Source organism: Diadema antillarum, unplaced genomic scaffold (genome assembly GCF_040938485.1).
Source record: "Diadema antillarum isolate AM-2024a unplaced genomic scaffold, OU_Dant_1.0 scf00000001, whole genome shotgun sequence".
Classification (NCBI taxonomy): Eukaryota; Metazoa; Echinodermata; class Echinoidea; order Diadematoida; family Diadematidae; genus Diadema; species Diadema antillarum.
The window spans coordinates 6,607,272-6,621,530 of record NW_027270890.1 but is presented as its reverse complement, the minus strand read 5'-3'; the positions used below and the strand labels follow the sequence as shown (position 1 = coordinate 6,621,530).

The 14,259-nt window shown below is 36.8% G+C and overlaps 1 protein-coding gene across 1 annotated transcript; it reads right to left on the bottom strand.

Annotated features, from left to right (window-relative positions):
• Window positions 1-5,240: 5,240 nt before the first annotated feature.
• On the bottom strand, window positions 5,241-6,305 carry LOC139726328 (allatostatin-A receptor-like). The gene has a single exon (XM_071637385.1). It carries the CDS (start codon window positions 6,303-6,305, stop codon window positions 5,241-5,243), a length of 1,065 nt encoding a protein of 354 aa, XP_071493486.1.
• Between the last annotated feature and the right edge of the window lie 7,954 nt (window positions 6,306-14,259).

Here is a 14,259-nt window from a genome sequence, read left to right as displayed (position 1 = left end):
ATTACTTTTAAGATATTTTTGTGCCCTAATCTGATAGTCGTAATTTGATTCTTGATTTATCATATTTAAACATAGCAGTTTAGGTTTAACTTTCATGAATTTGATTTTCTTCCTGACATTGCTCTGTTTATGAATGTATCATGAGAACAGGAAGGGAATGATTTTTGTCGATCATTCAATGTTCTGCCGACATATAAGCTTAAGTCATCCGGAAATCCACGTATTTTTCAATCCAGAAGAGTTTTGAAAATTAGTGCTTATATGACAGTGGCGCCTGCTGATATGACTTAGAATGGGATTCACAAGATCATGCCAAAATATAAACGCAATGTATGGTGATTAAACCGAATTTCTCTCTTCGCGTAAGAGTAGGCCTATACAGCTAACATCAATTGCAGAACTGAGTTTTGATGCGTGCAATTTACAATCAATATTTCAGAACTTAGCTAACAACATCCTTAAGACGCATAAATGATTCCCTGGTTGATTCCATGACATTCCTCACAGCCACTTTCTTTGACTTCACATATTCTAAACAATACATGAAACTGTGAGAAAATCTGATAGATTTCTGCGTGTATCCTTCAATATATAATTATGTTGATATCTTTTTATTCAAGTGGACATCAAACAATATCTCATTCGTTGGTTTCAGCAGGGAAGATACGATGACTTGCACACACTAGCTCTTTATCAGTCATATTCTAATCTTATTTCTAAGTACGAATGCTTTTCAGACGTTTGTATGATGTTGAGACTGTAATAATTTACAATTGGCACATTCACCTCATATTTATTGCATTTATCTTTACTTGAGGCACAAATAGGACAAGGCAATGTCTGTGGATGTTTAAGCTATAGAACTCGTAGATGGCTGTAAACTGGCTGTTTTTGAAAGAAAAAAAAGTGAATTAATCAAAACTTTGCGAAAACCCAGTCATCAAGAAGAACCTTGTAAACAAATTTCCTTACACTGTTTTTTTTTCTTGTGCACTACTGACAAGTTATCATTTTCCTACGTCTGTACGTCGCATCGAGTCCAAGGCAAATGTGCTCCATGAATATCATTTTGTTTCTCCATGTAATTGAATTGAAATAAATTAGGGCCACCGTCCTAGTCAACAATTTGTTTTGAGCATTTTCTCTCTCGCGGTAATTTTAAAATTAATTATATCTGTAAGTTTCTTTTATATGATTTCCTATTATATTTTGTGAAATATCACACATATAAATATTGCTCAATCGACACTAACATAGGGGGGGGGGGGGATCCTTTCAAAGGGGAAATCCGGTCCAAATATAAGTTAATCTGGTAAGAAAGAGTAAATTATTACGAGTTCAACGGTATAATTTTGATCGAAATCCGATGTAAAATAAGAATGTTATGACATTTTAAATTTTCTAAATGTTTTTCGGGAAAAAAGTGTTTGAACAGTTGATATATGAACATGCAAATGAAAAAGTGACCATGTCATTTCCTCACAAACTGCCATGTAGTTTGTACATAAAATTTTGAAATTTCCAGTTTTTCGTTCAAACGCAATTATATGCCGGAGGCTCTATTCCTCGTATATGGAAACTGATCACTATTCTGGAGTTATTCAACCAGAAATAACATCATGTTTCAGACTTCAAAGGCAGAAAAATTGAACTTTCTTCTCTTTTTTTTTTTGTACAGGATCAACGGAAAATTATGAGGTTATGACATGGATAGCTCACTCATTTGCATATTCATATCCACAGCACAAGAACTGTTTTGCAGAAATTAGCAAAACTTCAAAACGTCATTATCTTCCTTATTTGTCATCCGATTTCAGTCTAATTCTTTTACAGTTGAACTCGTAAGATTTTATTCTTTTTTATTTGATTGATATATTTTGGCTAGATGTCCCTTTTAAAGAGCAATGATACGAAGAAAAAAAAAACTACTTCGAGTAAACGAGGTCATATTCCAGCTAGCATAAATCCTTCTTCCACCGTCACTCGTTTCAAAGCATAATAGATACAAAATTAGTATTTGATATAATCAATTTTATTATCAATATAATTATTATGATTATATTACAATCAAACTAACCTGCTTCCACATTCAAGATTTCAGTTGCATGTAAAATGGCTGATGTGTCATTCTTTAACGCTATTTACAAACCAACAATTATTTCGATGGTATTTCAAGCTCGAGAAACCCCCTAGTCTAAAGTGCGTTGTTCTTATTTCAAGAAATTCAACCAAATTCATCATGAAATTACCATCTATCTTTAAAGGGATTGTATAATTTTAGTTGAGATGTAATTTCAGGTTCTTAAATATTTTGGTGAGATAATGAGAAACCTCTTATGAAATATGAAACAGCATGTAATTCCAAGAGGAATTTAACGTTTATTTGATGAAAATAGGTTTTGAAATGGCTGACAAATCCAAAACAGTGATTCGAATAAAAGGTGGAGCCCAACTTTTATTACAATTGCTTTGTTTTCCTTTGTTTTTTGATGTCTCAGGGATTCCAAAGCCGATTTTCATCAAACAAACTTTGAATTCCTCTTAGAATGGTTTGCTCTGTGCAATTTCATAAGTGGTTTCCTGGTATCTTGCAAAAAGTTAAAAGGCCAATTCTCATCTCCACCAATAGTATACCACCCCTTTAAGTCACCCTACACTCTTATTTCTGCCGAGTCAAAATTTCAACTCTGAATCCGAGTCAAAAAAATTCACTCCCATCCGTGTAAATTTAACACCAACCGTGTACTTTCTGACTCAAATCCGAGTTATCATTTTGGTTATCGGACTTTTTACACCTGCGCAGAGTCACATCAGAAATACCCAGCGCGGTGTACGTGACATACGCGCGCTACAATTGGACAAAACATGTCATGTGTCCTATGTGACGTAGTACCCCCGCGAAAAAAAAAAAAAAAACGTCATTTCTCGACGATCCGCCGCGGCCGCGAGATGTCTTGCAACTTTTTGTCTTCAAGATGGACAACTTTGTGTGTACTTTTCTAGAGGAATGCGGAATGGAGGAATACATAGGAGCTTTCATCTGTGAGTACCCACCTCATTCACAACACTCATATAAATAATTGCCTGAAACATGGTTTAAACAGTGAGTTTTATTTAGGGCAAAATGAACTTTCGACACGAACATATTGACTGGTAATGGCGTAGCCGTAGGCGGCCGTACGGTAGCTCGTACCTTTTGTACGTAGCCTTGGGCTATATGCCATACGTTAGAACCAATCTACAATAGATGTGAACCTACCTAGCTACACCTCCACTGTACATGCATACAATACACATATATACGATCTTGATTGCTAATTCGAGCTACCGTACGCCGCCTACGGCTACGCCATTACCAGTCAATGTGTCCGTGTCGAAAGTTCATTTTGCCCTAAATAAAACTGACTGTTTAGACCATGTTTCAGGCAATTATTTATATGAGTGTTGTGAATGAGGTGGGTACTCACCGATGAAAACTCCTATGTATTCCTCCATTCCGCATTCCTCTAGAAAAGTGCACACCAAATCCGAGTCATTACTACACCAAAATGGGTTACTTACAATGCGGGAAACGACACCGTATCAGAGTGAAATTGTGATCTTTTGATTCGGAAATCCGTGTCATTTTGCTGGAATAGATTGCACCTAACTGACCCCATTTCCGAATCAAATTTGACACTTTCCGAGTTAATTTGGCGCCACAGAAATGACTCGGAAAATGACTCGGAATCCGAGTGAAATCATTTGACTCGGAAGGAGTTGACTCCCAGCTGGCGCCATTTCCGAGTCACATTTCACACTTTCCGAGTTATTTTTGACGCCGCAGAAATAAGAGTGTATGTTTTATGTTTAGTCTGAGCACGTTCAGGTATTTGAGGTCACGTTCATACTAAGACCTATCCAAGTCAGTGCTTTCTAGGCCCCATTTCATAAAAGATGTTAGGATTGCACCTCTTGCTCGAATGGCAGCTGTTTTTGATTGGCTGTTGCAAATAGCAACAGCCAATCAGGAAGCTGGAAACTCGCTGTTACCATGACGATTGCCATTCTAGCAAGGAAGGGTTACTTTCATATCATATTTTTTTTGAATTAGATGGGGCCCAGATGTTTTATTGATGTGAAGGTAAGTGATAAACGTAGTTGCTAATTTACATAAAATGTAGATGCACACACAAACACACATACAGTCACTCTTTTATGATTTGCATACATTATGTACATAAGGTGCTTCATCACGTTACCCGTCCGTGTAAAGTCAGATATAAAGGAAAGAAAAATAACTAGAAAACCGATTTTGGCCATTAAAAGATGGCATTACAGTTATGTGACTATCAATCATTTCATTTTTGAAAAAAAAAAATAGGCAAATTACTTTTCGATTTAAAGCTTTAAATACCATATAAAATTAATGGGAATTAAATATCACAACATCACGTAGGCCCTATTGTGACTGAACAGTTGTTGAGGCATTCTAGTTCAAGCACCATGAGCGCCCTTCAACCGGCGATATTCAAGAAACCGTTACCATCACCATCATCATCATCTCGAAAATTAGTTTCTGGAGGAAAAAAGAAAAACTCCATAGACATAGGCTATAAGAAGAGATTGATCGCAACACAATTGGAGCCCCAATTTTAAACATTTTAAGAACGTCCACCATCAGCCAGAGCACAATGAAACCTTTCAAATGCTTTAGACAGCTCACTTCTTGCTTAACAATCTTTTTCTTGAAGTTATGATTACAAGTATCCCATATTGCTGAAATATTGTCTGTGTTTTTTTCGAGTAGGTTTAGTTGAAGATATCTCAAAATCTCAAAAGTAAATTTCTTTTCCAGTGAAAATCTCCATATATACATTGTACTATATAAATAACACTAACTTTTTACTAGTTTCCGAATTTATCATATCTATATGAAACATTCATAATGTACGACATAATTTTATATACAGGCTACCTACATCACATATGTACATGTATAACACACAAACTCAAGACGACATATCATATGACAGAGAGAGAGAGAGAGAGAGAGAGAGAGAAGGCCTTCATTCTATGGCAATGTGTGATTTCCATCTGATACTCGTATTGTTGCATATGAAAGGTCGCTACTATGTCCAGAGTCAACTCGTGTAACTGATACTCGAAAATCATTTTCTTTTTCTCAATTAAAAATCATAACATTAATATTGCAGGCTATGTAAATTCTTTGATTGTTATGATGGCTTAATCCTACTTTCTCAGATTAAGCCACTCACAGAGGAGGCATTGGTAATCTGAGTACTAACCCCCGAACGGTGAACGATGGCCTGATCAAAAAGTGGCAACTTCGTCTTGGACAGTCCTTTGGTGAAGACGTCCTTGATGGCCGTGCGAAACTTAGGGTACCGAGCTGCGTAAATGAAGGGATTAGCTGTCGAGTTGATGAAAGCAAGAAAGTTAAAGACGTAGTAGATAGGGCTGAACAAATACGATCCGAGGGTTCCTCGAAGGCCTGTTATCATTAACATGAGGTGGTTTGGACCCAGACTCAGGATAAAAACTGCTACTATAGTAGCGGTCATCTTCACTATGCTGTTGCGAGCTGTGAGGTGGATGGATGGGACACCCCCTTTCTGAGCAGACAAAACGTTATTCAGTTCTTTGTGCTGTCGATGTAGAACCAAGGCTGTCAGGACCTGCGTAACGACCATGGTGAGCACGGGGAAACCCACGCGGGCAAAGAAAAGATAGATAGCAATGTCAATTTTCACATTCATCGGTTTTGTGTCCTGGCACCTGTTACCTATGACTTCAACTTTGATATTATGAGCAGAAGAAGGTATGGAAAGTATGCCAACGACGGCCAGGAAAATGTACACTCGTCGCTTCGTGATGACATGGTGACGGTGTAGAGGATATGCCACCGCCACGAAACGCTCCACGGACATGCCTGCTAGGATGTAGGCAGACGAGAAGACGAATATCCACAACAGGTAGCTTGGGTATATCACCTTGCAGTATAAAGAACCGGCAATGGTATCTGGCACGCGCTGAGCCATCGGAACTGGGATCATTACCACGGACGTCAAGAAATCGGCCACCGCAAGCGCCAAGATGAAAACATCCATTGAGTACCGGGCCGTCTGTCGCCCGGCCAGGACAAGAATCACTAGAAAGTTACCGACACTTCCTACCAATGAAAACATCAGCTGGAGCAGGCTTGTCCAGGACCAGGTCATACTCCACATCCATTCACTGGTCTCCTCTTGGAGCCTTGGAAGGGTTCCTATGGCAACCTCTGTCGTATCCACTTCAACTGTCATCGCTGTGTATGACAGCGTGCCAGAATTATCAGCATGCGTTGGCGGTTCCATTGAAACTGAACTTTGGTGTTGAGTGATTTAAGGCTTTGAATCTCAGATGACAGCAGGACAAATTGCTGTCCCGCGTGAGCGCATTCAGTCTCTCCGCTAATCTTCAGTAGTAACCAGTGGTCCTGCCAAGTGTAAGGAGACAAGGAAACTAGTTACAGAAACTTTAACCTCCATATCATAGAAAACTACGCCAACCTTTCTAAACGCTAATTGAAGCCTATCTTTCATTAAATCATCTTTTACCAGTTATTTTGACAATTAATTCCACCAATTTAACAAAATTAACTTCTTTAGATATCGTAAATCTTTAGAGGGTTTGCTATTAGCTTCTTTAAAAGAAGACTGATATGCTTAGAGTTTAAGCAGAAATCGATCGACACCATTTATATTGGCAGTCCATTTTCACTGTTAACTCCTTGATGCTAAAGAATAAACCGGAAAAGCCGCAAAGAACCTAGAGGACATTCCGGTGAAGAAAAAATATTAGTTTCGCCAGATTGCGGAATGCACAACAATTGAACCAAAATGGTGCTGATTTTCTATAAGTTAAGACAGCATTTCATGTATTCATCTTTCGCGTCTTTCCAGCGTTTCCTGCAAAATCAGTTTATTTGGAAATTCCGACGAATTGATCCTGCTTTTAAAATTGACTCTGCTTTGGCGCAGTAAATTCTCTCGACACGCTGTGGGGCGATATGAAAGAATCATTTAAGGAGCGGTGTCTTTCAATGCACATGATATCATTCATTCATTCTCACCTCCATCTGAATACGGAGAAAAGATATAGAGTTCATAGGCTCGATTCTTTCCAACAACATCACTCACGGACAAATCAGTTTGTTACAATATTGCAAAGTATGCATTCTGTTTCTCACTACATTATCATTCGTTAATTATATTTTGCATCATACTCAATGATTTTCCCTTTCAAATTGTCGAGCACTCGAATTGATAAATTATCACCTTGTATTTTGTATTTTCTATAATTGATAAAATTAAATAGACAATTGAATTGAATTAAATTTCGTAATAGCAATTCGTATTTTGAAATCGTGAGTTTATTCCTTATGCACTAAAAATGAACTACTTTTCCCTAAACATAGAGGAATCATCATTCATAATCTTATGGGCAGTCTGTTTTGGTTTGCTTTGTTTTTAGATGGTCAAGTACAATATAATTCTTACAACTCGTTTGACAGGCATATGAATTAAAGTAATAGTAAAGTAGAATATTTTATAAGCCATGACGATACAAATATTTTGGTGGCTAGCACGACGGAAAGCAAAGTAATCTATGTTAAATCTAACATGTGAAGTATACTTGGAGTCAACTGTGTGCTGCTCTAATAAACCGGTCTGTGGCACACACATCTCCTATCAATACAATCAGATAAACATCATGCCAAAATAGAAATGCTAAACATTAAAAATTAAAAGCCTTGACACATTCGTGTCGATTGCGTCAGGGTCAATATCTTATATCGATCATAAGAAAGAAGAAAACCGAATGCGCACCGAAAATTGACATGTATTAAAGTAAGACTGAGTATTTTCTATAAGAAGCAAATAAGGTTTTCAAATGAAAAGTATTACCTTAAAGTTGTCTCTGCTCTGACCGTCTGTTCTTCATGCAACTGCAGGCCTGTTGTCAACTTTGGTATGTCACAGTGAAAACGTGCATCCAGCGATCGTGACTGATATAGGGGCTCCATAAATGAAGGGGTATAAAAGAGGTTCGGAAGTAGAGGGACTTAAAGGTGACCTATGCGCATGCTCATTAGAAAATCATTACATGGCATTAATGTCAACCATGGACCACAATGACGTTCGTTGAGCATGCGCTTTGCAATATCTAGACTGATTTCGTAAAGAACATAAAAAAATCTTGAAAGATGTGGGAAATCTTTCTGCACACAACTTGTTTTATATTTCATGTGGACTGTCGTGCATTTTACTCTCGTCCAAATATTCCGTAACTACAATAGTATCATAAAGAAGTCAGAGTGGTTGATGTCCAGTGTCGTAATTGCACAAAGTGGTTAAACAAAAGGGGCGTCGGCAATTACACCGCCAGAGAAAAGAAGACTCCGTTTGCATATTGTCAGGGTAGCGCATCAACGGAACTCACGCTAATGGACTAAAATGTTACCAAATACTAGGACATGACAAGTGCCACGAATAATGACTGTGCCATTGAATGTAGAATGTTAAACAGTTTGATGACAACTTTGAGGAAAGTGCGGCATTCGTTTAAAACGTCAAGATTTAGTTAGTCTTTATATTTTGACATCCAAACTTAGACCTTAGCTTTTTTTGTACTTGTATGCATTGAGGAGTACTTCTTTTTCTTCCGGGAAAATGAATTTGATAATGCATCTGTCACAACAAACCAAGAACACTGTATGAAGAAAGAGAAAATTAGAGAGTCTATCACGTGCCCTGGGCACACAGACGTTTGGCAATAAATTCAAGTTAGTAAGAAAAGTTTTTTTCTTTCATAATTACTGCAAATATAACTCGTGGAAATGATCACACTCCATTTCCCATTCTATGCACTTTCGCTCAATAATGAAAGAGGACACCTATAGTGCATCCATTATGCATGCATGATATTTCATCACCCTCAACTACGTCTCCATTACAGGAAAAAGCAGAATATAACCGAACGTGGACATGATAGAGTGCGATATATTACCTGAGAGTATACGGTATTCATATTTTTCCTTCTTCTATCAAACGCAAGTTAGTGAGAGGTCAACTGCTGGACTATAAGATATCAATTCAAAGAAATGTTCTGCGGGAAATGTATACAGAAATGGAGGCGCACGGACGGAGGTTTGATAATGCGAAAGGGATGTATACGTGCGATGTACCGTAATAAACGCATATCCTCTTTCTGAACAACATCGCGCTAGATATTGGCTATAACAGTATCAGGAAAGAGAAAAGTTACTCAACGAGATGTCAATCACAGCATTATTGACATTACTCTCTCTCTCTCTCTCTCTCTCTCTCTCTCTCTCTCTCTCTCTCTCCTACCCCCCCCCCCCCTCCGGAAGAAGGGAATAGAAAGGGATAGAATAGTGCACTGAGGATTAAAGCCACTATCTCCATTGGCAGATGAAAAATAAAACCCAGCTCTATAGCTTCAAAATTGTTCTAAAAAGTGACTCAGGGATAGAAGCAACTACGGTATATTATAAAAATATTAATCAGTACAACCAATGTAGAATATTTTTAGATGCACAAAATGCGAAATGTACTTTCATTAAAATTGTATCTAGATTTAACCGTCTACTCTTATGGTTTGTTGAGAAGATAAGTGATATGCTTCCTCCTATATTTGGCCTTCTTGCGAAATTTCTATATGGTATGATGTTTTGTGATACAACTGAATATACATCAAATATGAAAACTCGAACGTTTCTTTTAATCGCTGCTCCAAATAGTAAACAGTGGCTAAAGGGATTGTACAGTTTCAGTTGAAGTGGGGTTTTAGGCTTCAAATTTTGTGTATAATGATTTCTTAGACGAGAATTCTCTTACGAAATAATGAAAGAGCATATAGCGAGAGACGTTCAAAGTTTATTTTGATTTAAAAAAAAATGATTTTGAAATGGCGGATATATCCAAATCAAGGCGATCCTAACAAATGGTCGGACCAACCTTTTATTGGGATAAATTTGGTTTACTTTGTTCTTCATATCTCAGTCATTTCCAAACCTATTTTCATCAAATGAACTTTTGATTCCTCTCACAATTGTATGGTCTTTTTAGGATTTTCATGAAGTGGTTTCTAAGCATCTGAAGCTGAATCCTCACCTCAATAAATACTACAACATTCCTTTAACCTGAAACATAGACTGTTCAAGCTCATTCAACGTGAGATGGAAGGAGGTTGGAAAGAAATAATTGGAAAGCAGAGGAAAGAGTGGGGTACTAGTAAATGGCAGGGAACGGATAGGGAAGGGGGTTTGGAAGGGGAAGGGGTGGAGGATGGGGAGAAAAAGGGCAGCGGAGAGAAGGTGAAGTGTAAAAAGAGGAGAAATACGATACGAGAGAAAAAGAAGGAGAGATGGGAGGGCAGGGAGAGGGAGTGATGGAAGGGGAGTGATGGAAGTGATGAACGCTGAGAGTGATGAGGACGGGAGAGAGAGAAAGGGAGTTCAAGGCGGGGATGGTGTGTGGGGGAGGGGGGCGCTAAGAGGAGCAGAACACTTGTAATTCTGATCTAATTGCAACATTGAAGTTTAAAGGGAGGCTACAGTATTGGTGGAGATGAAAATGGGGCTTTTAACTTTTTGTGAGATACCAAGAAAACACTTATAGTACAGAGCATTACGTTTCTAAGAGGAATCCCAAGTTTATTCAATAAAAATCGATTTTGGAATGGCTTACACTTCAAAAATAGAGTAAAATATATCGACTATAACAACAGTTAAAATCGCTCTGTGTTGGATATCTCAGCAATTTCAAAACCAATTTTCAACAAATAATGTCGAAATCCTCATGGAGTTACATGTTCTTCCATAATATCATTTCATTAGAGGTTTCCATTATCTCACACACACAGAAAAAATAATAATTAAAGGTTAGGAACCTGAAGTTAGGTCTCAAGCAAAAGTGTACGATTCCTTTAAAAAAAAATCCAAACATTTTTTTTTTTTTTTTTTGTCTAACATCGTCTTCATGGTAGTCATTCAAATATAGTTACGATGCGACACGTGACCCACACAAAAGAGCTGGCGTGAGGTACGTAGAGGAGCGAGCACTATAATTCTGATCTAGGGGTATCCAAACACTTTATTGGTCTATACCATCGTCTTGATGGTAGTCATTCAAACATAGCTACAATGTGACGTGACCTACACGAGAGAGGGGGGGGGGGGGGGTGGGGGTGGGGGAGATAAGGGTAGGCAGAGGAGGTTTATATAGGAAGAGAAAGTCATTCATCACGTGGCATATAATATAACAAAGTAACTTATTTATTCTTCTTTTAATATGAATTTCCAATCGACATAAATTAATGTTACATAGAAATTATGTCAACATGATTAATTTCATGCAAAATAGTATCACATAGAAACATACCTTATTTCATTAAAGACTGGAAATGAAAATTGAGGCGCTGCTACAAAGCGAACGTGCATAATACAGTCCCCCTACTTGTGGTATGTTACCACAATGCATTTATACAAGCTATAAGATATGATTATTAAAATAACTGTTAAGTCAATTAAACAATGTAAAAATGACACTGGTCAATTTCGTTATTGTTCAGGAGAGAAATGGAGAGAGAGAAAGGGGGAAGTACCAAACAATTCTGACAGTGTACCTGTATTTTCATGTCCATAGATTATAGTAGTAATCCATGTACATCAATTTTCCTAATATTCCTATAAGTATTTGTTATATTGCATGAGCAACTCATGTCAAGACAGAACAATCTTGTTCCACTTCTTTATTGCCATTAACGAACTTTGTATGTATGTATCTGATCAACGCATTTTGCAAGTCAGACCCATTGTTTATAAAGCTCAAACATTATGAGTTTTTGACAAAAGTACCTTGCAGGTTGAATTTGTTTTAACGTAAAAATGATGTAATATTTCATTAAAAATGATATTGCAAACAAGTTGACAAAATATAATCTTTCCAAAATTCTCAAAATTTTTCTTTGTCAACCCTGAAAAAAAAAGTGTTTACATTCATCCGTCGTCATGGTTCTAACATGTACAGTGTAGACCAGTCTTCCACTTACCATAGTGCCTGCGCCGAAAATCAAATGATAATTCATTTAACAGTATTAGTTCCTGTATACTTTAAAATAGTTCTATTTACAATATGCCAATATCATAGATGATTAATTATTGTTACTTGCATATCACAATTTGTCGTGTGATCCCCATCTTACAAGCCCCGCTTTTCAGTACGTCACTATTTCGATTTATAGCTGTGCTCACTTTCTCATGCCTGCAAAGTTTGCATTGTATTGATTTTGCATCTATTTTGTAATATAGTTTATGACTTCTACTACTTACATTAAATTGTTAATACTCTCTCTCTCTCTCTCTCTCTCTCTCTCTCTCTATATATATATATATATATATATATATATATACATTTATATATATATATATATATACTTTGTTTTATGTATCACCTTTTGCTTCATGGAAAATTTTCATTTGAATTTAAGCAGATTTGAAATTCTGCCATAGGACAAGATGTAGGGCTTATATTTCTAAAATAGCCATAAAATGCAACTCACCTTTCACGCAGAAACATGGCTTGATTTCAGAATTACAACAATGATATTTTTCCTTCAAGTTACTACTCCGCGCTGTACTTACCAATATATCACCAAAAGTTGCTAAAATTCATGAAGGAACAGGGCAATTATGTAAAAAAAAAAAATAAAATAAGAATATACGGTTTTGTTTTGTCCAGTTGTCAAAATCACCAGTTCCGTGTTGATTTTTAAGAAGAACGTAACCAGAACAATAAATAGCTTCATTTTCAGTCAGATGAAGTCTTTCCAAAAAGAGACGTCTAAGAAGGAAGAAATCATTCAAGTGATTTTACTCATCCATGGTGAGAAGAGTCGACCGCCTGTATCTCTCTCGGTCCCTTAATTCTTGTCTTTAAGGTGCAGTTCAACACAATGACATCCAATCCACTTATGAATTGCTGTGACACAATTATGTCCTCCCTTACTTTTCTAAAAGCCTCTATTTCCGACATATATTTTTTTTTGACAGCACAAGATAAAATGAGATATCTAATATTACTCTTGTCACTCGTCTTCTTACCTTCCCTTTGATTGTCTCCTTCAACTGCAAAATGTCTCTCTCTCTCTCTCTCTCTCTCTCTCTCTCTCTCTCTCTCTCATCCTTGTACCTGATAAGATGTTCTCAATCTGTCAAATGTGCATAATAGCCTTCTCACGTTCACCTGAAATGTATCCATCTTCTTCACACAATCCAGGCAAATATAGAAATATCGGCATAAAGTCAGCAAATAAAAATTGATCATTCGCATGCAACTAATTCCCATTTTCTAACCTAAATCTATATTTCCTGTAGTTTCCACGGGTGCATAAAGAATTTTTAATTTCTTGCATCGTTGTAATTATTCTTTCTCACATATTTCAATTTCTCCTGAATCATCTAGTTTATATCGCAGCACGCAGGAGCATGTCACCCAGTTTCATTACTGACATGAAACATTCTCCCGTCCATTAATAACAAAATATGGAATATTCAAAAAACATGTACCTTCATTCGTCAAATATAATTCATAAAATAACACCATTTCAGTTAAAAACACCTAAACACACATCTAAATGTACAGGAAGCTGATTCCTTTGTCAATTCCCTTGTTAGATAAACCTTCCTTTTCTGATGCCGATTATCGTAAGATTCGGACTAGCGCATGGGTGGCCTACTGTCGGGCAAAGCATTCTTTGGCTGACTTAGCTATGAGTGGTATCATGAAAGCAAAGGCAGATCTTTCATGTTTTGTATTATCTTTCTTACAGCGTATATATGTATATATATATATATATATATATATATATATATATACATATATATAATATATATTTATATGTTTTGTATATCTATTTATCTATTCATTTATTTGTATTTTTTACCTACTCATTCATTAACGTGTGTGGTTTGTTGTTTTTTTTTTGTTGTTATTTGTTTCATTTCACTGATCATAGATGAAAACCTAGCGGAAGTTAGAGAAAACTGAAATGAGATAAGGTGGACAATCTAGCATGATAAGTCATGATCACATGATCTATCCTGACCTGAATCTGAGATGTGACGACCTGTCTACATCAGAAGGCCCTCGACAGTAAATTTGATTGCAGGAGGCCTTTTTAGGACACCATTTG

What these genes read in the sequence shown, in the direction of transcription:
- LOC139726328 (XM_071637385.1), bottom strand. Translation starts at nt 6,305, where the DNA reads ATGACAGTTGAAGTGGATACGACAGAGGTTGCCATAGGAACCCTTCCA.